This window comes from Brassica oleracea, chromosome C6 (genome assembly GCF_000695525.1).
Source record: "Brassica oleracea var. oleracea cultivar TO1000 chromosome C6, BOL, whole genome shotgun sequence".
In the NCBI taxonomy this organism is placed as follows: Eukaryota; Viridiplantae; Streptophyta; class Magnoliopsida; order Brassicales; family Brassicaceae; genus Brassica; species Brassica oleracea.
Genome location: NC_027753.1, coordinates 37,627,403 through 37,651,301, shown reverse-complemented (window position 1 = coordinate 37,651,301; position 23,899 = coordinate 37,627,403). Strand labels below are relative to the sequence as shown.

General features: G+C 33.5%; 6 protein-coding genes and 1 non-coding gene across 7 annotated transcripts; 3 read left to right on the top strand and 4 right to left on the bottom strand.

Annotated features, from left to right (window-relative positions):
• The first annotated feature begins 2,126 nt into the window (after window positions 1-2,126).
• Window positions 2,127-2,940, top strand: LOC106298463 (gibberellin-regulated protein 1). The gene is made up of 3 exons (XM_013734596.1): window positions 2,127-2,293; window positions 2,370-2,409; window positions 2,506-2,940. The coding sequence occupies exons 1-3, from the start codon at window positions 2,219-2,221 to the stop codon at window positions 2,685-2,687; spliced, it is 297 nt and encodes a 98-aa protein (XP_013590050.1). The 5' UTR covers window positions 2,127-2,218; the 3' UTR covers window positions 2,688-2,940.
• Window positions 2,941-3,401: 461 nt separating this feature from the next.
• TRNAT-CGU lies at window positions 3,402-3,473 on the bottom strand. The gene has a single exon. It is a non-coding gene; the product is annotated as a tRNA-Thr (tRNA).
• Window positions 3,474-7,158: 3,685 nt separating this feature from the next.
• Window positions 7,159-10,638, top strand: LOC106296556. The gene is made up of 11 exons (XM_013732705.1): window positions 7,159-7,303; window positions 7,883-8,051; window positions 8,177-8,316; window positions 8,414-8,465; window positions 8,573-8,622; window positions 8,734-9,011; window positions 9,081-9,181; window positions 9,284-9,344; window positions 9,418-9,760; window positions 9,840-9,920; window positions 10,012-10,638. Exons 2-11 carry the CDS (start codon window positions 7,997-7,999, stop codon window positions 10,315-10,317), a joined length of 1,467 nt encoding a protein of 488 aa, XP_013588159.1. The 5' UTR covers window positions 7,159-7,303; window positions 7,883-7,996; the 3' UTR covers window positions 10,318-10,638.
• A 578-nt stretch (window positions 10,639-11,216) lies between these two features.
• LOC106298991 (WEB family protein At1g75720) lies at window positions 11,217-12,080 on the top strand. The gene is made up of 2 exons (XM_013735120.1): window positions 11,217-11,396; window positions 11,469-12,080. The coding sequence occupies exons 1-2, from the start codon at window positions 11,271-11,273 to the stop codon at window positions 11,928-11,930; spliced, it is 588 nt and encodes a 195-aa protein (XP_013590574.1). The 5' UTR covers window positions 11,217-11,270; the 3' UTR covers window positions 11,931-12,080.
• A 774-nt stretch (window positions 12,081-12,854) lies between these two features.
• On the bottom strand, window positions 12,855-13,124 carry LOC106299872. Its single transcript, XM_013735882.1, has one exon. It carries the CDS (start codon window positions 13,122-13,124, stop codon window positions 12,855-12,857), a length of 270 nt encoding a protein of 89 aa, XP_013591336.1.
• A 3,219-nt stretch (window positions 13,125-16,343) lies between these two features.
• On the bottom strand, window positions 16,344-18,780 carry LOC106300986. The gene is made up of 3 exons (XM_013737284.1): window positions 18,102-18,780; window positions 17,923-18,020; window positions 16,344-17,120 (listed from the first exon to the last, which is right to left on the bottom strand). The coding sequence occupies exons 1-3, from the start codon at window positions 18,686-18,688 to the stop codon at window positions 16,414-16,416; spliced, it is 1,392 nt and encodes a 463-aa protein (XP_013592738.1). The 5' UTR covers window positions 18,689-18,780; the 3' UTR covers window positions 16,344-16,413.
• A 3,547-nt stretch (window positions 18,781-22,327) lies between these two features.
• LOC106299175 (putative HVA22-like protein g) lies at window positions 22,328-23,856 on the bottom strand. The gene is made up of 7 exons (XM_013735304.1): window positions 23,647-23,856; window positions 23,389-23,430; window positions 23,207-23,305; window positions 23,072-23,128; window positions 22,939-23,002; window positions 22,649-22,855; window positions 22,328-22,545 (listed from the first exon to the last, which is right to left on the bottom strand). Exons 2-7 carry the CDS (start codon window positions 23,418-23,420, stop codon window positions 22,441-22,443), a joined length of 564 nt encoding a protein of 187 aa, XP_013590758.1. The 5' UTR covers window positions 23,421-23,430; window positions 23,647-23,856; the 3' UTR covers window positions 22,328-22,440.
• Window positions 23,857-23,899: the final 43 nt, after the last annotated feature.

The window sequence follows — 23,899 nt, the reverse complement described above, 5'->3', positions numbered from 1 at the left end:
AAAAAAAAAAAAAAAAAAAAGAAATCTATGTTTCCTCAATTATTAATATTAAATTAAAAGATTATGGTATACTATAGACTTTCTGTAGTGTGCGTGCGGGATGGTGGTCGAGTCGATAAGGTTGGTGAAAAGGCCAAACACAGAAGACAGACAATCCGTGACATCTCACTTTCTCTTCCTTTCCAGTTTCCGTCCTGTAATTTCGAAACTCTCAGGTCAAGCCAACCGTTGCAAGCAAGCTGATAAAAAACTTTTGGTTCACAAAAAGCTTACCTACCATCGACTGCTTGAAGGCATCGTCAGGTTAAACACACCGTTTCTTGATAAAATTAGTTGCCTAATTAATGGCTTTACTTTATCTTTTGAGTTTCTTGCAGCAGAAACGTGTTTATTTTGGTTCGTCAATAAAGCATATCCAATATCCAAACATAAAACGTCAAAAACTAAAACAGTGTATACGAATAACTTTTATACAAACTATATCAATAATACCAGAAGAACAGCGAAAAGTGGACCATAAAAATACAAATATTAGTGTCAAAACAAATCGTAAAGATTGATCCAGAAACCAATTTAAAACAAAATGAATTATAGAGAAGAAGAGTGGGTCATAAGACTCAATAACACAGAAGAAGAGTGCAAGCTGTGAAATGAAGTATTCTCAAAAGGACCTCTCACGTCAACGTCTCCTCATCCTTCTTGTCTCAGCCACATCAACTCTTCTGAAGTCCTTTTTCGTCACGAATTACTCACAATTTCACCATGTCCTCAAATTTTATTTTCTTCCTTTTTTTCTTAATTTTCTCAAATAATTTTGATGGATTTCGGACAAGGGTGATCAACACAAAATAAAACGTTAAAATCTGACACTTGACATCACCTATCCAAAACCAAAACACTATTTTAAAATGACCGTGTTAATTTTAATCTGTTTGCTAACATACCAAACACAATTTCGATTTAAAACATACATGTTTAATAAGTTATTTTAAGTTATTTAATAGAATTGTCTATCATCCAAGAATGACTTGGTGGCTAAATTTTTTAGATTTAGTAAGGGTTGAAGGATCGGATCAAGTTCAGGTTTCGTTGGAAAAATGTTTTTCTATATAAAAGTTAATTTAACATAGTTAAAAAAAATTCTTTTTTGAGAAAACATAGTTTGAATCTTTTTTTTTGTCAACACATAGTTTGAATCTTAATCTAGAAAGATGTACAAACTTTCGGCCCAAAATTTTAGTCATTAAAAACTAAACAATAATAATAAAACTGCCCATAGTTTTTTTTCACGAGATCACATGCATGTATTATATAGAAAGAGCAAAGATATTTCAAAACCGAAACGAGTAGTCCGTTTATACGTTAAAATTTCAATAAACAAGCTCACTATAAATATCAAATCTCAAATTATTATATTTCTTCAAATCTCAAATTATTGTATTATTATATATAACTGAAACCAATATTTCTGGTAGAACCAAAACGTACCACACCCAAACGAAACCAATAATAGAGATTACTGTTTAGCAGTTTAGCTGTACGTAACTGATAGAAGTCTATAAACGTATACTCTAGTAATAGCTAAAGCAAGATTCACAAACCAATTTTTTTTCAAATAAACTATAAATTAAATATGGTGGAGAAAGTTATACCGAATAATCTGATGAAATTATAAACAAGAGACCACAAATAATACCCACCATAATATTCTCTTCTACGCGTACGCATAACTTTTATACGCACCAACCGACCCATTTCGAAAAGGAAAAAAGTATCTTATATATACACACCTAAACATCAATATGTTAAACTATTTCTCATCTCTCAATTAACTATTTATAGTAAAAATATACAGTTTTGGAAATAAAATAATTGGTAAAAATTACAAATTCGTGACCTTCACAATTAAATTAAAAAAAATGCCTTTAATTTATTTCATTTTGCTCATGATCATCAGTAACTGTTGCAAAGTGCTACTTGGCTACTTCCTATCATATCATATTCCAATTCTGAAACTCGGAAAGCCAATATTTTATTTTCCCTAATGAAATAATTTAAACAAAAGAATAGTCCAGACCATAATATGGGGTCGGATATCCATCGAAATGAGGGCTATAAATAGAAGCCTCCAAGTTTTCATTTATACACAACAAAACTCAAAACACACATATTATCTTCATTGAGTTCTCTCATATCATAATCATCTCCTTCGAGAAATATGGCGATTTCAAAAGCCCTTATTGCTTCTCTTCTCATATCTCTTCTTGTTCTCCAACTCGTCCAGGCCGATGTGGTACGTATTTCTCATCACAAATACTTAATACTTGTTTATTTATTTATTTTGTTTACATTTTATAATTTTCATTCAGGAAAACTCAAACAAAAAGAGGGGTTACCGCAAAAAAATTGGTAATATTACCTTATACGCACAAGAATCTACGTACATAGTAATACATTAAACTTAACGTTTGAATTAGTAAAAATTAATAACGTTTGAATGTGTAGATTGTGGAAGTGCTTGTGTAGCAAGGTGCAGGCTCTCAAGTAGACCTAACCTTTGCCACAGAGCGTGCGGGACTTGTTGCGCAAGATGCAACTGTGTGCCACCTGGTACGTACGGAAACTACGACAAGTGCCAGTGCTACGCTACCCTCACCACCCACGGTGGTCGCCGCAAGTGCCCTTAAGTAAACTTAAAACTCTCAAATTGCTTCGGATGTTGGATTTCAATACTACATATGTCGTTTTGTGTGTTAGTATTTGTTTGCATATATATTTATGTGGGTCGAATAAGTCATGAGAGCCGTACGGCGTATTTGTGTATGGTGCTGTATTATTAATTGGTCTATTTGTTGCGAGTTTTTTGGTTTTTCATTCGTTGCGTGGAATAATCCCCTTGTATTATTTCATTTTCTAAATAAAGTTATGTTGCTTTATAAATTATTTGATTATATAATATGATTTTCCTCAATGATTTTGACTTCAAGAAACAACATAAGAACAATTGGAGTGATTGATTGTCATGTTACAAAGGTGTTTCTCAAATTTATATTGATTTTTTTTGTAAACGATTTTTGTTAATTAGCATCATGATTATTTGGTAACGGTGGTAGACCCTATTCATAAATTTGGTCCACAGAATCCATACAGTAGAGAATAGTAGCTGAAAAGCATATAGGTTCCTCTAGAAAAACAAAAAAAAATATGACTAGCGTTATGGGATTGATGGATAGTAAAGTTGTTGTAAAACTAGCTAGCATGAGTGATAAGTTGGACAAATGCAATACTAATCTAGCAAAGAGAAATAAACGTACTTTTATAAATAATCCATTGTGAAAGGGTCCTTCTGTAGTAACGCCGCGGGTAGACAAACAAAAAATAAATTTAAGAGGGAGGAAAACAGCCCCCGGCGAGGATCGAACTCGCGGCCTTTCGCTTACGAAGCGAACGCAATACCACTATGCTACGGAGGCGTTTTTGTTTATTGATTTTATTATACTACTATTTATTTGGTGTATAGTAATTAATAAGCTTAAAATTAACTATCAAGCTGATGAAAACGCAAGTATATTGGACCTTATCACCTTACATTGTCACATGAGTGGGCCTTAATTTAAGTTATGATTATGGGTGTTTTCCTAAATCGTTATTTACATGACTTACAACTTCACATTTTATGGGCGTTAGTCGCAATGGGCCTTTTTCCAAAGCATGTTTCACCCCAAATATGTAGTGGAATTTTCATTTCTTAGTTGTCTATATATTATCAAACCAAGTGAACTGCGAAACATCGTTTTGGTTGCGGTATGGTTGCACCAAAAAAAAAGGTTGCAGGAGAGCATTTCTAATATATTACTCTAAATTTTACTCAAAAATGATGTAAATCTAAAATAGAATTGAGTTTTATTTCAATGTATTACTCTATTTTTTACTCCAAAAAAATATTCCTTTTTTATCCAGTTAATAATTGTTATTCCGTTATACGAATAGTTGCAGTAGAGCATATTTAATGTATTACTCCAAAATGATGTAACTCTAATGGAATTGAGTTTTACTCCAATGTATCACTCTATTTTTACTCAAAAAAAAAATATTCCTTTTTTATTTAGTTAATAATTGTTAGTAATACTTTCAACTTATAAAAATTTAACAATTAACCCAACTATTTTATGTTTACAAAATTTCTATAATAATATATTTTATTTAAATTAAATATTTATCATTAAAAATACAGCTAGAGATTATCTTCCAATTTCAATGCGTGCAGTTTTTATCATTTGCAATTTTTCTAATTCAAAAATATTTATATGCATTAAAAGAACATAAAAAAAAACAAAGTTTTGTTTTGTAATTTGAATTATGTATTGGTGTCCCATTGTTTGTGTATATATCAAGTTCAACAAGTACAAATCTTATCAATCAAAACTTTGATCCACAAGATTTAAAAAACTCATCTATTCCGTTTGAATAATACTTCACCAATTTTGATAGTTTCGAAAACAATTTACCGAATTATTAAATTACTTATTTATATTATATTATAATTATTTTATATTATTTATTCTTAGTTTTGATTTTTATGAGTTTATACATATTTTATGTAAACTATTAAATAATCTTTTACGGAGTTTTATATTTTTTCATGTTATTATATTATTTTAAGAATGAAATAAAATATTAAAGATTAAAAGGATCATTTCATAAATAGAAAAAAGTTCAACTCCAAAATGGAATAATAAATAAGATTACTCCATTAATGGAGTAACCCTAACCATTATTCCATTTTGGAGTTGAATATGGAGTGGGGTTGGAGAAGATTTTACTCCAAAATTAAATTTAGAGTTAAAAATGGAATAGGTTCGGAGATGTGCTTGATTACAAACTTCGTCATCAATAGTAATTCTAGAGTTATTCAATATCACTCAACTATATGATGTGTTTTAAAAGCTAGTCTATGAATAGTAAATGGCTCACGCATATTTACTAGTTACTACTACTACAATTGATTTTAGATTTGGATATGTACCCAAATTTGTAAACCTTTTACTTGTTTAGCCGTCTGGTCATTGATTAATTTGGTCAGCTTATTATTCCTATTCCATCAGTTTCATTTTTACTGACGTTTAAAACTACTGCACACATGTTAAAAGAGTACTAATTTTTATAAAATTTATCTTGATTATCTAGAATATCATTAAATAAAATTAATTCAACCAATAAAATACAGTATTATATAATTGATTACAAATATCAAACGGTAATTGAATTTTATTTTATCTAAAGTAACATTATTTATTTTACAATAGAAATAATTTTTAAACATCAAATAAACAGAAAGAGAGAAATAGTATATTACAGAACTCATTTTCAATTAAATAAAAATAAAGAAATGTAAGAAAATGAAAAGAAATGAAGACTAAATTATTTTTAGTCTACTTACAATGGTTAGTGTATTCAACACCCTCCTTTTTTATTTTTTTACATTACACATCAGTCTCTCTTTCATCCACGTCATTAATTCAACATCTATTTTCTTTTAGTAGCATACAATGGTTTTTTTTGAAAGAAAATTCAAAACCTTACAATTTTAATCTCAATTTTTTTATGTTATTGTTTACTAAATATATCAACAACAAATTAATCTGAATAATACAATTATCTTTGCCGACAAAAAAATATTTCTAATTTTCAGTTTTATTTATAATTTTAATGTATTTTGTTTTATTTATATAAATAAGAGTATTAGGAGATAATATTAATATTATATTGAGATTATTTATGTAACCAAATTAAATAAACCAAATCTCTATTTGTACAACATAAAAAATTATGAATTTTGACATAATTTTTTTTTTATAAAACAGATAATTTACTATAAAATAATTCAATTGAAGCAATGAAGATGAAAAAAAAATCTCAAAAGTTTCAACAACCAATTAGATATTACCAGTCATTTTTATTTTCTTAAAGAGAAATAAATTCTCAGATCTTTACTTGCTTTTAGGAGCGTACAAATTGGTTCATGTTTTAAATGTAGGTCTCATTTTTTATTTTCAACTAGTTGAATTTATTTAATTTGATTTAATCCACGTAGTTTTTTTTTTCTTGTTTCAACATCTCCATTGCTTGTGTTAAACAGTTGAAAAAATATTTAACGTTTTTTCTTAAGCTCTCTCTCTACCTCTCTGTTCTCTCTCTTAAATCTTTCACAGAGAGGGATGAGATGAGAGTTTTTTGTTTATCGAACGCCGGTTCCTTTCCGGCATAAGATTTCCGAGAGGTCGGGCTTCGACTCTGGCAATCGGTGGCTAACCCAGCACCGGATGGCCGGCTTTCGTCTCTAGAGTCATCACCTCCGGTGATGATTGCTAGCGTCTCTGATTTGGTGAGCGATTTGGTTTCGTTGAAGATAGCTTAGGCGATGATGGGGTATGTTGTTGAAACCGTTGTGGGTTTCTTTGATCGTTGGTTTCGGTGGACAGCCGGTTGTTTTCCGGAGAAGATCGGTGAAGGCGGTGGAAGTTAGATTGTGGAAGTTTCAATGGATTCGAATGGTTTTCTTCTCGGCGAAGTGATTGTCTCGGTGTTTTACTCAACCGCATCGGGTTATTGGTGGTAGTTTCTCTGCTCCGATGAGATTGGTCTCCGGTAGTACAGAGTTCCGGCGTGAAGCCCTGTTCCGGCGGTGGTAGGTGGCGGTTTCTGTGGTTACGCGTGTCGCTATGTTCGTACACGTGGGTACAACAGATGTCTTCCCCTCCTTTTGAGTTTTTGGGCCTTGTCTTTTATGTCGTTGCCTTTTCTTTTGGTTTTTTAGCTTTTGTTTTATGACTCTTTATGTAAAAACAGTTGAAAAAATCATTCAACTATCCCAATGTACATGGTCATTTATTGATTTGTGGGAAAAAGAGAAAAAAAAAATCCAGTGGGATTCATTTAGAGTACGGATCCAAATCATATCTCATAGGAAACCCATGTAGGAACAGTACATTTTCAGCTCTTAAATGCTGACTTTGTCTGACACATGATCTGCTCAGTAATTACGTGGCAGAACACTTAAAACAATCGGACGGTTATAGTATCTTCTTTACTACACACCATTCGATTGAGAGAGTGAAGGATAGATAGAATTTAGTCATTTCGTGTGTGTGACATTTATAAAAAGCAATCGAGAGCGAAGAGACAGCTTCGGATTATCCGTCTTTTCTTTTCCGAATGTGCAAACTTTGAGAAAAATATTGTAGTTCAAAAGAGGAGAGAGCTTGGTTTTGTTTCCCTGCTGCTTTCGAAGAGAGACCACAAGGTTTTCATTTGACTCTTACATTTGTTTATAGTATACCGATGAATCTAAGCTTAGAATAGCTATAGCTTCTGTGTGTTTACGATAAACTTTGTACTGTGTTTAACCTGGCGAGACAGATAAAGAGTACCATTCTTTACACCTTTTTTTTCTTCTGTGTCAGTTACAAATCAATGCTTGATTAGACTGGAGAACAATGACTATAAGTCTATAATTATTAATGAATTTTTTTTCTTACTATACGAAAATTGAAAATTTCCTGTTTCTTTTCAAAAATTTAATGATGTGAGCGAGGTATATCACGGGTTGAATGTTACAAATCCTCCTTTAATATCTCTTTTTCCTTCGTAATAACTGATTAATACTCCTTTTTTGTCACATAACAACAAAAAATAATGTCTTTTTAGTTTCTTGTCTTTCTTTTCTAAAGAAGAAGCTGATTCTTCCTTCGAGAGACACGAGAAACGATCTTTATAACTTTTCTCTCTTTTAAGTTTTAACATCTTTTTTACTTTTCTCTCTTTTTCTTTTATTCTTGTGTAAGTAACTAAAGTGTCTGATACTTTGTTTTGTTTTGCACAGATGTGGAACTGAGATTTTTCTTTCTCTCTCTCCACAACCTTCTCTTGAGTGTTTCTTCTTCACACCTCTTTTTTTTTTTGAGTGGTGAAGAGAGGAGACAGAGAGAATCGAAAAATGGAAGATGTGAGGCGTGGAGGAGCAACCAATCGATTTTCCAATAAACTATCTCGTAATTTCCATATCTTTAATTTTAAAAAATCCCAAAATTATCTCTTGTTTTTGTCTCTTTGCATTTAAACTTGTTGTCGTCATTAGCTCTGTTTTTTTTTTCTTTTTTTTTTCTCATGAAATTAGGAAAGTCAAAGAAAGGAATGTTGAAGAAACTGGGTTTATCTGATGCTGAGAAGATGATGCGTTACAAGTGTCCTTCTTCAGATTTAGAAACTGACGTCTCTTCTAAGAAGAAGATGAAGAAGTCTAACCTTCCCAGAAAGGTAACTTCTTCATCTATACGTAAACTCAATCTACTTCACTACAACAAGTCCCTTCATATTTAATCTTTCTTTCTTATTTTTTTTCTCTCTTCTTCAGGACACTAATGGTGTGGATCATCATGCCTCTGTACCAAGGAAGCTTCGTTCAGGTTCCTTGTTTGTGTCCCAATGACATACTTTTTCCTCTACCAAATCTATATTTTTAGTAAAAAAAAAAATTCACTATTATCTCTTTTTTGTGAACTTTGGATGGCAGCCATGAAGAAGAAGAATCTTGAATATGTTAAGAAGAAAAATCAAGAAATGGTTGTTTTTTGATTGATGACTAAATGCTCCTTTTTTTGTAGAGCAATGTAGTTTAGTAAAATAAACAGTATTTCAGTAAATGATTTTTTTTTTGGTTATTGTATTTGTTAGGATGCAAAAGCTAAAATTCCTGAGTCCATTTCAAAAGATGAGAAAGAAGTTGCGGAGACGCTATACGGTTTAGCTGATATGTTTACTGGCACTGACTCCATTCATAACAAGACTTGTGATTTGCCTGATGGCAAAGAAACCAGCAAAGTTGACTCAATCTTGGTTGTGGAAACTGAATCACTTGAACCTGCGGCTTCATTTCTCTCTTCAGCCAAACCTAAGCAGATTGATGAGGAGCCGTTACAGCAGCAAGATCATAACCAATGCAGCTTAACTGGGTTTGTACCTGACTTCACCTTTAATAATTTTTTTTTTTGGTTTAGTTTTTCTAATTACTTTCTTGATAGATTGAAGCAAAGCAGCTCAGTGAATGTGAGTGATGCAGCTTTAAGCACAAGAGCCATCGAAACAAAGGTTGCAACAAGTGATATCGACTATAAGAGCAACGGTAACAAAAACTCGATTACAAACTTTGTATCAGATATGTAAGTGTTTTGAGTTAAAAACAAACTGTTGTCCTAATAACACTAACTTATTTGCGTTAAAAAAGTTCTTGCGCTGTGGCCTGGCATATCTTCAACCACTCTATCCAGTTCCCACGTTCTTTCAGAGTAACTCTTAACCCTTTAATCATCGGTTAATTTTTTTAAAAAATTTCAGCTGATTATTCTTTATTCAAACCAGGCCATCTTCTACAAAGCTTCCACATTGGATGATGGGTCAAGCTGTTTTTCATACCAAGAATGCTTCACTCTTGATTGAACCGTTAAAAGTCCGTCCAAGAAAGTTGAAGAGATGCGCCTCTCACATTTACATTTGTCGTCTAATCAAAGCGTTACAGACCAGTGAGAGTAGTCCCGTGGCACTTCTTAACCAAACCGAAGAAAGATCTTTAAAAACGTCATCCAAGAGGTATCAAAATCCACATCTGCTCGATTTAGGCAAGACACATAACCCAAAACCCGTGCAAGAAAACATGACTCAGCTTGATCTCGAGCTTTATGCACCACACACTACACAGAAACAGGTAACATATACATATAACTGCTCGTCTTTGGTTAGTTCTTTATTTTTTAATCTGATTCTAATCTATTTTCATGAAACAGAACTATGACTTCCTGTCTCTCTCATCACACTCTCATTTCCCGTTCCCAAACTCATTCACACCTGCGCCTTCTAGCAATCAGGTGACATAACTTACTCTCTCTATCTGATCAGTTATTTTTTGCATGTAAGTAATGTATTCAGTTATATAATAACGTGACTTTCATCTTGTAGATGCAGCAAATGTCTCCTTATCTAGCTAGTCGATTCCAAACCGCTTACAACGCAACCCAACAGCAACAGCAACAGCTTCAGAAAAGGCTGTGGGCTGCACATTACAGACCACCAACAAGTAGAAACATTTTGTCAAACCAATACAGTAAACCAAGCCTCTCCTTAAACCTAACTAGTATTCAACCTCTGCACGTTGCTTCCTCCCCAAGGTACAGCAACAATATATCTCAACAGCAATATCGTCTCATGGCTGCTTCTGCAGCAGCAATGTCAATGAGCCATCACCATAACAATAATCATTCATGAACGGTGATGAACAGACAAGAACACCATTTCCCACTTATCTACGAAGACACACGAACACCACTGCAACTACTCTGCAACGAGCAGTCGTGAAGATGTTCTGCTCTATAGTTAAAAACAGAGTTCTGTTTCTGTCTTTGCCGGAGTTTGAGATGGTGTTTTTTTCATCAGGTGGTGAAAATAGGATGAACTAGGATTTTCAGAGAGAGATGACTGAACCCTACTTGTTTGAGAAAACTCTTTAATGTCGCTTTATGTAAATGATCAACGTGTTCTGAAAAGGATAAAGTTCCAAGTAGATTTTTAAAGGATCTTTTGGGTTTTCTTGTGCGTCAAGCTAATAAAATCCAACAAAGCTTCTGTATGTACAATAAAATCAATTTTATGGGACTAATCCTTAGTTAATAACTTAATACAAAAAAATTATGAAAATAGAGAAAATTTCAAAATAACAATCTCTTAATCAAAATATAAAATAACTAAATTACTCCAAACCTTAAATTCTTGTCATAATTCCACTTCTTAAATAACAACCTGTAAACCATAATCACTAAATCCAACTCTAAATATAAAATAAAATTTTCTTTTTAACTTTTAAGTTATGTTTAAAAAAGGTTCTCTGTGTCTAATTTTAAACAAAAAAGTGTTTTAATGTTATCTTAGGTAATTTTTTTCTTTTTAATCTACAACTCATAAACTCATATTTCAATTTGGATGTGATATGATATCAAAAATACACTAGTACAAATCCCTTATTTTTAATGAACAATCTTATATATAAGTTATATTCCATAAATATATAAATAGTGTTAAAAAAGAAGAACATTCTGAAGAAGTGGAGATGAAGAAACTAATATGCTTTGCGTCGTCTTGTCACTCAATTCTAAAGCCACCATGCTGCTATAAGCAAAGCTTATGTATCTCTCAACTTCGTCACAGAGCTAAGCAGCAGCCACATGATGGAGACTATGAAGAGAGCAGAGATCGACACAACGGCACCGTTTAAAACCGTCAAAGAAGCTGTAGCTTTGTTCGGCGAGAGAGTCTTAGCTAGTCAAGTGTATTCCAATCATCTCAAAGTGGTAAGTCCCATTCTATTCTCTATATATCTATTTGATTTCGAGATTATGGCAATACCATTGATGAAGAAACAGATGGAGGGCGAGAAACTTGAGGATCCAGCAAAGATTGAGACAGAACTTGAAGAGACAAAACACAATCTCAAAAGAGCAAAAGAAGAAAGCATGCAAATGAGAAACTCTTTGTCTTCTCTCAAGGAAGAGCTTGAAAGGACAAAACAAGAGCTTCAGAAGCTGAGAGTAGTTCCTCAGGAACCAGTAACTAAAGTCGATGATACTGTTTTCAAAACCAAGTTCGAAGTATTGGTTCCTGATGATGGACTCATTAGTACTAGTCCAAGGTTGAGAACGATGAGTGAGAAGAGATATGTGAAATTTTTGAACCCTACGCCGGGTGATAATAATGGTACGGTGGTGGATATGTTTCTTGAGAGACACCCTTCGATGAGAAAGAAGGAGAAGAAGACGGCGAAGAAGAAGAGTTTGATCCCTTTGTTCATGGGAGGAATTTTCTCAAAGAAAAAGGTTTTGCAATGAAACAGCTTGGTTTTATAAAATTTTCTTCTCTTTTCTCGTGTGTTTTGTTATAATAAAATGATAATAATGTCATATGTATGACCTTCGTAAATGGATATTGAATATCCTGTTTTAAAGAAATAAAAAACATAAATACTCACCGCATGTAAATTAAAGCCAATTCTAACTGATTTTTTTTTTTTAAGTCCAAACTAATCTCCAAAATATGTAAAGAATTGTGTAACTTTACCATTTAAATGTCCACATGTTAATCATGATTGATTTAAAAAAATGAATATAAGGTTTACATATTTACATATTTCTAGGGGGAAGCTTATAAACCGTATTAAAATAACTCTCATTTGGAAAACAAGTTCTCCTAACAGGATAACTCCTAACAAGATCAAACTTGTGACTATTTAGATTTATATTAGGTATACTAAAAAAATTAGCAATTCTTCGTTGGTTTAAGAAATGGTGCAACACGAGAATTTTCTGGGAAATCACTGATTCTAATATTATTCTTGCCCTTTAATTGCAGAGTTTTTCTGAAATAATAATGCATAATTAGTGTTGGTATGATCACCCTAATTATGATTGAATTCACAATTTTGAAAACTCGAGAAACTTAGCTACAATCTCCAATATATGAGTATTTCAACCTAGATGGAAATGCTAGAAAAATCTAAGAAAACCAGACTCCTAAAAAATGTTCACATAGTTACATCCATTTCTTTTCAAAGTATGATAGTTTGAAAACTATGAAAATTCTAGAAAGTTTTAAGAAAACTATAGTCCTAAAAATGTGGATAACTTATAAATGGCCATATAATATAAGTGTTTCAAAATCACAACAACTCAAATAAAACAAAATAAAAGCAAAGCCTCGAATCAAATGTTATACCAAAAAAAAAAAAAAGAAACATGTGAGCTTTTGAGATGTGATTAAACGTAAAAACAGTCACGATCCTCTACATGACGACCTCCATGATCCGCATCACAAGACATAGCGGAAGACTTATTAAAGAACTCTATGCAATCTGCGATAGCTTCATTGTAGTGTACGTGAGAGGAATAGTAAGAACTACTGCAGGATATCTTCGGCGGCTCAAACCTCTCTCCCTCGCCGGAGTTCTTATGTCGGCGGGAGGAGCAAGGAAGAGTGAAGTCGATGAGCCTCATGAGAATCTTTCGGAACTTGTGGAAGAGCTTCATGATGATGATCCTTTATAAAAACCGATCTTGTAAGAAGGATCTTGTAGGTTTGTCTATATGAATGGAGAAGGCTATAGTTCGTACGTTGATGTTTTTGATAGTTTAATCAAGATAGGCATTCATTTTTCTTATAAAATAAGTCCCAAGTAAATTTGTAATGATTCATCAAGGAGGAAAACATGGAAGAAGAGAGTGTTTCAATGATTAAACCACCAAAGAATTTCTTGAGATGTGTTTATCCTTTGAACATATGTAGGGTCCATCTTAACTATCAAAGCTCTTAATCCAATTTAATTGTTTCGATGTGTATTTAAAAGACTGGAGGTTTTGCTAGCTATAAAACCTTCAGTGACTTTAAAAAGTCAAATAAAATGACATGTGGTTGAACTGATGCCATAGTTACCACCAAAATATAACGTTAACAGTCTTGTTCAACAAAAAAAATCTGCAAACTATAGTGTCACTTCTCTTTCTCTATTTTCATTCATTTGATCTATATAAAGAAAAACACGAACCAAGAACTGATCAATTTACGTATGATTAATCATAGGTTAATTTTGCGCTATAAGTAATGCATAATTAAAGCTGTAATTAGTGATTACATTCAGACAGAATTTGGTGGTCCTGCATTTAAACTTTGACCTAGTTTTAGGGCACAATATATTTTGGGACCAGTAAGCAAACGTTAGCTTCAAAAACATTATTTGTAGAACAAAACAAGAGTTTGATCTAAACAAAAACAAAAGTACATTTAAAAAGGCAGATAATGAGGAAATAAATTAGAGCGGAGGAGACATGGAGAGAACATATATGAATTAGGATCCTTATTATAATTTTAAGGTTTTATGACGGTTATGATTGTGTCTTGTGCTTTGTTCTTCCTTAAAGTTAAAACTAAACCACCTCGATAACTCTTAAATAACTCAATAATTTATTAATTTCACATAAATTTAATTATATCAAAGAATTCAATAAGATGTTTACTTTTGATGAGTGGATTTAGTGCTGCATATAGGGAAACGTTCTTTTAAGGAAGAAGAATAAAAGACTATTGGGTCTAGATCAGTTGGTTTATAATTCAATTGGTGTACCTTTCAGCCCAAAGTTTTTCAACAGGGTAAGTGTAACAACTAATTTCTGAAAAGCCCTTTAATGTTTTCTCATGTTTAATAGATTAGATTATATTTTACTTAGCTGAAAAGCATATTACAGGAAGCTAAGACCATGATTAAACCGGGATTCTTATGATGGAGTTTTTAGCGGAAGTTAAGAAACTGTTTCTTAACTTCCGCTAAGAGCATCTCCAATGGTGTTACCACCATTAGAGTCCTTAGCATTATTAAACTATTTTTTTTAAAAAAAAAAATTTGTTTGAATAGTTAAAAACTCTAATCAAAATTGTATGTCCAATGGTGTTCTCCAATTTGGAGTTCTTAGGAATTAAAAAATATTAAATTTTAAAACATGTGAAATTAAAATTTTTATTTATTACATGATTAATATAAAGATACAATAATTATTAATCTTCATCACCAAATTTGTTCCAAATATTTTTAATTAAATCATTTTTCAATTGTTCATGTATACGCCTATCGCGAACATGATTCCGAATGCCAAGCATATTACCGAGATTTGTAGGCATGTCGATACTATAATCCACCCGTGAACTTCTGGTTACGTCTCCTTCTTCAAATTCAGATGTATCGTACTGAGTGTATCCATCTCGTTTATTTTCGACTATCATATTGTGTAGTATGATACATGCTCTTATAATCTTCCATATATTTTCCTTGTCCCATGAAAGAGCCGGGTTTTTCAAAATCGCAAATCGAGCTTGCAATACTCCGAAAACCCGCTCCACCGACCCAATAGCACGATGCCACGTCTCTAAGGACCAAATCCTTATAATCCTTAATTAAGGACCAATCCTTAGCTAACGTAGGTTTTATAATATTATTGTATTCATATTAACCTAGGATTTTGTGCTAAGGACTCGTGATAAACATATGTTGCGGATGCTCTAAAAACTCCACTCTAAAAATTCCGGGTTAATCATGGTCTAAGGCCAATTTGACGTTTGTTGCTTAATACATGTATCCGTCTCAGTCTAAATCCCAAGCTACCTCTCACGCAAGCCATATATTTGACTATTTATATAAAATAACAGAAGCAAACATTCTAATAGAAAAAAGTACTGAAACAAAAATAGAATCAATTACTTTAAAATGCGCATATTCAGCTGAAAAAGTTTGTACAAAACAAAATCTTGTTATGTACCTAACGTGTTTACCATATCAAACATGTTTGGATTATCTTTAAATTAGATAGTAACATAACCGACGCTTGTATCTCTAGATTTGCGATGCACAATCGAGTCTCAACTAGCGACAGAGTGGTTAAGTGGAACTCAGGAGCTGGAGTGTTCAGGTGTTCTATCCAACAACCTAATAGAAACGTCAATGCCGTAGCTTAAATGCTGCCAACTTGGAGTCAAAGTTAATTGGGCTGGAGTTTCATTATAGACCAGTACATAATGAGAGTTTGGGCTGCCGTATGTCGCTGATTTCGTTTGCAACCTCAGAGCAAACGAGTTATATTACTGACTTTTCACCAAATAAACAAATGTAGCAGCTTCTGACAACGAGGAAAGTTCCAATGTCTGTAGCGTGCAAACCCTTTACTAAATATGGGTTAATTTTGAACTTATCTGAGTAATACTGTCTTTCTTTAAGTGAAAAAACAGCTTTGCATGGTTATCTAAAACAAATCAGCTTTCCCTAAAATCTAAATATAAGCAAAAGAACTTGGGAGAATAAAACAATATTTACTGAGTACGCATGTGGTAGCAATTATATCACTCTCTGCCACTTCCCACACTATTTGATGCCCACCCAGTGGGACACCTCCATGATAAAGTTACTGTGGTTAAAAAAAACTACATTTCCGAGTTAAAATCCCAAACCGAAAAGAAACAACAACAAAAAAGCCATGACTAAAATTACACAATAACTTCTTCGCTGATCATAACCATGAGTTATTGGCTCACTCTACTAATGTTTTTTTTCCTAAACTAATCATGAATTTAATGATAATCATTAGCTTGGATTCCTATTTACACTTCATCGTAAATAACCAATAAAAAGTTGGGCAGGTTAAGATCTGATATTTTGATTAACCTAATCTCCCTGCAATATTGAAAAGTTAGAAGCAGTAGCACACTACAAGAAAAAAAAAACATTATTTCTGACGTTAAATATTACAATTATTTCTGACGTTAAATATTACAAACTCAAGATTCTAAAACTTTGTAAATAACCACGAAGCAAGGTAATATAGCTCTTGGGTTATAAACCACCAGCTCCTCCAAGTTAGAATAAACTCCGGCGTTGACCGCCACAGAGTCAAACACACCGCCGCTCGTAGAAGCTCCAACCGTCGAGTTATCTTCCACCGGAGCCTTCTTCTCCTCAACCGTAGAATCTGCCGGTAAATCGACGCGCTTAACTCTCCCAGCGATCACACGACACACAAGCATCACTCTTCTCGCATCATCGCTACACCTCAGCAAATCATCAGCTCTTCCGCTGCTCGCCGTCGTCCTCACACCGCCGCTCGAATTTGCGGCGGCGGTGACTCCCCCGGCACCGGATTTTCCTTGGAACCCGTGGCGAATCACGTTGCAGACGCCGCAGTTGGGGAGATTAGAGCAGAGAGAGGACGAGCCACGAGATCCGAGAGAGCAAGTCAGAGTGGTGCAGTGGAAGCGGAGAAGCTCGTTGCCGTCAGCAGCACAACGAGCGTCTTTTCTTGCGGTTTGAAGGGCACGCGCCTTCACTGCGTCTCGGCAATCTTCGAACCGTTGGATCGTGCGTTGAGTGTTGTGTACTTTTAATATCCGTTCGATCTTACAGATTGGACTGTCCTTTTTAAGCCAGCTTGACTTGAATATGATCTCCACTATGTTTCGACCCGAATCTTCCGGACCTAACTCAGAAACTGCAATCAAACGACAACGTTTAAATCAGGGAAGATTTTAGTACGGTTTGTCAGGTGAAGGTTTTAATTCTTGTACTAACGAGTGGAAATATGACACGTAATAATATCAAGTGACATTAAATTTAGTTTCGAACTGTGTTACAGCTGTTCATGTTTTATAGTACAAATGGTCCCATCCCACCGAAATGTTTCCGAGCAAAAATGACAGGAATGGAAACTATAGAATGTATTGTTTCTCCATTAATATTCCTCTTCTATTTTGTATTTTTCTTTGAGATGCAGTTTATGTGAATTTAAATATAATTACAAACTTTAGCCTAATGCCAAATGTTCCTAGTTTTATTTGGTAGATATTATCACCGACAATAACATTGAGATCTTGATTCCTTTAAAAAATGAGTATATGCTATAACAAGAAGACATATTCGTTAATTATTGCTTAATAATTATGGTAAATCTTATGGTAAATCCTTGTGTTTATTAACCAAAAACATGTGTACATAGTGCTAATAATTCAATGAATACTACTAAACAAGTAAAGGTTTAATCATCATCCATCACTATGGACTAAGATCTTAAACAAATTTTTAGTTCTACAAAATATACTTTGCTTTACCAAGCAAATTGCATTTGTAAAATATCACCACATGAATAAAAAGGTCTTCTTAATACTAGGGTTAACTTTAGTAACGTGACTATACACATAAGAAAGTTAATATTGTAGCTAGAGCCTAATTAAATAGTACCTTTAACTAAGTGATAAAGTCTAAAACTAAAGAACAAATAAATAAAAAAGCATTACCTGCGTGACGAACCGCTTGATGAAGCTCTAAGCTTTCAAGCTTTGGAAAAACTTCTCCACATTGGGAACAAGCACAAACCCTAGGCGAAATTGGATACCTAAAATTCCAAAAATTAATAAAATGAAAATATACAAAAATATAACTACAGTTAATAATTTTATTTTGTGTGGTTCATTACCTGCTAGGGTCAACTATCATGTGACATTCGTAACAACCAGAGAGTTTACGGAACTGCATGGCTCTGAACGACGTCGTTGAGGAGGACGTGTAGCTTCCGCTGGCGTTAGATCTAGTTGAGCCAGACGTTAGAGACCGAGATGAAGAGCCGTGTTGACCGGGTTTCCGAGTCAGAAGACGAGTCTCCGAGTCAGGAGTAGCCGATTTAGCTACGTCCGGAGAGTTGTCTGCTCTGTGAACCACACGAGTGTTGCCGTGAGCCACGTCTCGGAAACTGCAGATGGAGCTGCACGACGAGCTGAGTTTGGAAGGTGATAAGTTAGCCGCCGTGGACGGAGCAGGCTGAGAGTTCTTGGATGGGTCGTGAACTCTTGACCCTTCGATTTGTTTGCAAGTCAACAGGTTCTTGATTTGGTCCCATGAAGACGGTTGCTTCTGAGGTGCTGCTGCTTTCTGCTTTTGAGGTTTGTGTGGTTTCTGCGGTTTATGCGGTTGCTCGGTGTGATTCTCGCGTTTCTTGCGTTTGCTAGGCGGCGGAGTATGTTTTGGAGGTTCTGCGCTTTCCGGCAAGATAGTTAGTAAAGCCATTGGAGCTGAGAGAGAAGCTCTTGAGAATGTGAGAGTTTCTTTTTGGTTCTTTAATTATAAGCTTTTTATTTTGGTGTTGAAATCGAAGATGGATCCAAGATGGGATAATAAGGAGGGAAGACTAAAGTGGTGGGCTCTATCTTTCTTTAATTCTTTATTTACTGTTTTACTTTCTTACCCTTCATTCATTTTTAATTATAAGCTTTTAATTGCAATATAGTGTACTATAACCTATATTCAGATATCTTATTTTGTCAGAGAAAAAAATCTTTCTAATTAATTTTGGTATCTGGTTGCTGCTTTGTTAGTTGTAGTGCAATTAATTCTGTATTTTCCTCAGGAACAGTATTTAATATCCATTTTTGAGTTCTGAATTGCTTTTTTTTATGATAAGAAATTAGTTAGAAGAACTTGAAATTAAATCTTTTTGGACGAGCTTGGTTGGCTTGTATGTACTTTAACAGCTAACTGCTTCTGTACGTATGTAATTTTCCATTACAGTTTGAGCTTCTTAAGGGCTGACTTGGTTGACGTGATAAAGCTAGCATTAGTCGAAATGCAACGAAAGAAATGCGACACAAGCAACTCTTTGCTATTTATTTGTTTGGTAATTGGTATTATACTTTGTTTTTCTGATTTAATTATGTTTATATAAATTATTTTAAAATTTTGGAGGTTCGGCGCATATAAGCTAGGAAAAAAAATGATTATAGTACATCAAATATATAGTAATAATCCTGCTAAAATAATGTTTCCAACGTATGGACAAAACAATTGTTTAAATAGATCAAGATTACACGTTAAACAACAGACAAGGTCTTTGGAAACTTCGTATTTGGAACTGTGATTACGAATTTCAAATGTTCTATTTGTCTCGGATTGAAGTTTTCAATGACTTTAGTTTTTTAATCTCCTATATATAAATTCTGCTAATTTTATTCTACTTGTATGTATTTTGTGTTAGATTCAGTATCTCTATAAGTATCTATAGTTGGAAAATGTTTTCTTTCGTGTTAATAAGAATTTGATTTCGGACAAGATACCTAAGGGTGTCAGAAATTAATTTCACTACAGTAAATAGTGGTGGAGTTACACTTGAAGTTAGTGTAAGAAGTATGGGACAATGCATTTACTAATAGTATGATACAAAATTAATGCGCCAAAATAAAAGAATATTATAGCATTAATTCACAATCACAACACAATGTAACTCAGCTTGCTTATTTTCAGGTTGTGACATTAATTACAATTAAACCCACCACAATAATCTGAGTAATTTGTATTAATCATTCATCAAAACCATAAAGTAAATTAATCATAAGGGTTAGAATTGACCGTTGACCGGATGTAAAAATCGAAGACCTTCACATTCGCCGCAATATTTGGATTTACCCACGCAGTCGATTTGGCCTTCCCACTTGTCGTATTCCACATTTGTCCCTCTCTTTTGCATCCACTCTAATAACCATAGTTGTACAATTCATAAGAGATCATTTATAAAGTCTTTTCATTTAATTTTGCAAATAATTACATTTTATAATTTATATAGCATTATAGGTATCATTTTGACAAAGAAAAGTCGCGCGGGGTCTTTGAGAATGTGTTTGTATGTTAACAAGTTTGAAATTCAAAACCAATTGTTACGTACGCATAACATTTAAATATTATTGTTACTCCGGTGACAATGGAATTTATTGGACTGACAGAAAATTTACTCCACCTGCATGCATGTTAAAGAAGAGTAAGAATCTCTAATAAGCACGTGGATGATCAGCATTAGTCTCTGGTTAGTAATTTTCCCCGTATATAACTTCAAAACTGATATAAATATTAGTATTACCCATCTTGTATTGCAGTAAAGAGAACTTCCAATTCCCAATTTGTATAACTTCAAGTGCTTTTAACTTCAAGTATTAAATACAGAGCCACGAACGATATAAGATTTTTAAAACACCGACAGAGAGAGATAGAAAACTTCTCATGTACACAATATTTTTGAATATAGCTATCAATTATAGATCTTTTAATGAATTTCTTCAGTCTTTTTGTTATTTGCTAGATATTAGATTTTATGTGACAAACAAGAGGAGATATTTCTAGATACAAAATGTTTGTTTACACTCTTGATAATGTATTCTTTTACGATGATTTAAACTTCTAAAGTGCACGTGTGATTAGGGGTTTTAAAAGATTTGGCAACACGGTTCAAATAAAAGATAAAAAGCTGGAGACAAATGTGTCCCCATTTCGTATAATCATAAAGTTTATGAACCAAATCAAGCCCCGCAAGGGATCCCTTGAGTAACGTTTGTAATTGAATTACGTCTCCCACCCAAAAATATTGATCAAGATCCCTCATTTCAAAAATTTACAAACTATATCATCATGTTATAATATATAAATACTTTAGGTTTCAATCAACTTGATGTAATAGCATTTAAATTCATCATATATGTTAACATATTAACTTATTAAAAAACAAACTAAACAATAATGTGGTCGAACATTTTGTTTACCAATTTTCTAATAAAGTTCAAACATAACGTCTTTTGACGCTGTTAACTTTTTTAACTCGCTTTAAGTTTTGAAAAGCCTAAGCATGATACTAATACTTTAATGAAAGTCTACAGTTACAATCTATTTTGATACTAACAAACTTGTAACAACTGCATTATATTTCTTTTGCACACTCAATCTATAATCAAGTAACTTGTTGGAAATTAGATGTGAGAAAACGAGACCGGTCTTGGAACTGACTACCTAAAAGTTCTCTCATTATTTGTTGTGTTGCTCAGAGAGAATAAAAAAAAGAGTGGTGAAATATAAGATGTTCTTGCTGACACTCTTTTAGTTTCACACTGAATCGAATCATACAACAAACTTCATATCATCAGTTAATGCGATTGATTGAGAAGATAAGATATACAATAACTTCTATTCAAAATGGTCCCTAACTCTTAATAGTGGATTCACCTATCATTCGTTTGCTTCTTAGATTATTGGTCTCTCGACAACTCACTGTTTTTGGGACTTTCTTTACATGTTACATCAAATTAATTTGGTTACTGTACGTACATTACAGTATGAAATATCTCTAGAAAATTATGTAAATATTGATGTTGTTTAACCATGTAATGATGGTACGTCACAACTTGTAACCCTGTGGTCCTATGGTGTGTATCGTTTTTTACTTTAAGCACTTTCATTCTTTACATTTACTTTGTACAGTTTTAAAATAAAGATCGACCATGGAAACATGAACGGGCTGGTGATTGGGCCTATATTGGGTGTGTGGAGAAGGATTTATGTTTAGGCCATAATGCTAAACCAACTTCAATAAAGGGTTCCATTATTTCCTAAGCACCATGTTTATCCTTGATTATAATTGGGTTTCTTAACGCAAGAGCTCCACCTAAACCTTTAAAACCGATCACAAAAGTAAGCAAATAAGGATCAATTTTTCTCTGTTTCTTTGACTGTTCGCGGACCCCATATAGTAACCCGCGATTGGTTCAGCTTTTAATTATTTTTTTTTTTTGAAAAAAAACTTATCTATGGTTCCGTGCCTGCGTTGAACATGCTTACATCTGAAATATGAAGCTTGCACGAACCACATATGATTTTTAAATGATTCTTTATTTATGTTTTGATATTATTTAGTCCTATTAAATATTAATAAAACAAAGTAAGGCACAAAGTTGTATTGAAAACCATGTGTGTTTCCCCAATACTTTCCCACCTAAGTCAGCCTTTTAGTCTTTCTTCGTGGATGACTCTGTCTCAGGTACTGTGTCTTTGTTTTGTGTCATCTTCAGAGTTGGATCACCAAGTTCAGGTGGTATTATCTCTTTCCCTTCCTGTCAACAAACAGAAAAGTTGATTACCGTAACTCAGAACAGTAAAAAGGTTTAAAAAAAATGAGACGTAGAGGTGAAGGAACTAAATTAGCATAATTAGTACCTTAGACTGACGTTTGGGTGATGATTGTTCAGCAATATACTGCAATATCTCAAAGAATCTTGTATGTCCATGATTGATTGCTTTGTGGAGATATATCATTGCCATATCTCCAGCTCTGGTCTTTACTTCCGTCAGGCTGCGGTCAATTTCATTTTCATGCTTTGAGACATATGGCTTGAAGAAAGAGTCGTAAACGTATGTAGTTCCCTGAAATTAGAAAGTACATAAGTCCAGTAAAATCAAAGAGATATTATTTCTCTCTAAGTATATATATCTCAAAAGGCTTTTACTTTGGTTTTTGGGAACCAGAGGTAAATAAAGAAAGCCAGCTTTGCTTCACTGTACATCGGCAGCCTACATACAAGATGGTAAAAAAGAAATAAGAAGACACCATAAAGCAACTCTTACCAAAAAAAAGCTTACCAGGAAACAAGAGTATCACCAACTCTTTCAAAGATTGTCAAAGCAGCTACAAGAATCCTGCAAGATACAATAACGTAAACCTCAAGGTACTAAGACAGAAAAAAGAAATACACTATGATGATCATAACTATATACCAATATTGGCACCAGAACTGGAGCTGTTGAATCTCAGGCTTGTTCTGTTCGACCGTTTTGAAACACTCATAAGCAGGATATGCATATCCAAACACCATCCTGTCAACCGTTAAAACATTCACTAGTGTGTTCTAAGAAACCTAAAAAGCAAAGATCAGGGTTTTTAAGAAATTATAACATACAGAAGGCCTCTTGTAAGAAACGATCCAATCATTGTAGCCACCCTGGTAATAATAAAAATATTAGAAAAAAAAAGAAACTGCTGATCAACGTTACGTTATCGACTAGTGCATAGTTTGATGACTAAAACATATCATATATATGATGTCTTATTGTCTAAGTTCATAGACGAAGAAGCCACATATAACATTCACTACCGAACACAACTCGTGAAAACATATGGAGAAGCAAGAGTTTAAACGGTTGATCAATTAACTTACCTTATGTGAGAAAAACGTCAAGAATGATTTGGAGATCGACACTCGGAACGAACTTTGTGAACGGCGACGTTTGCGTTTCTAAGCGTTGGAATTGTTGAAAGCGAGAAGGGGAAGGGGAGTTATGATAAGGACAACAAAAACTAAAGTATGGAGAAAGGGAAGAGGCAAAAGCAAACGGTTGCGTTTCGTATCGATCGTGACTTGCGAATCCTTTTTTCCAAAAATATATTTTGTTCTCTACTTGTAAGTTGAT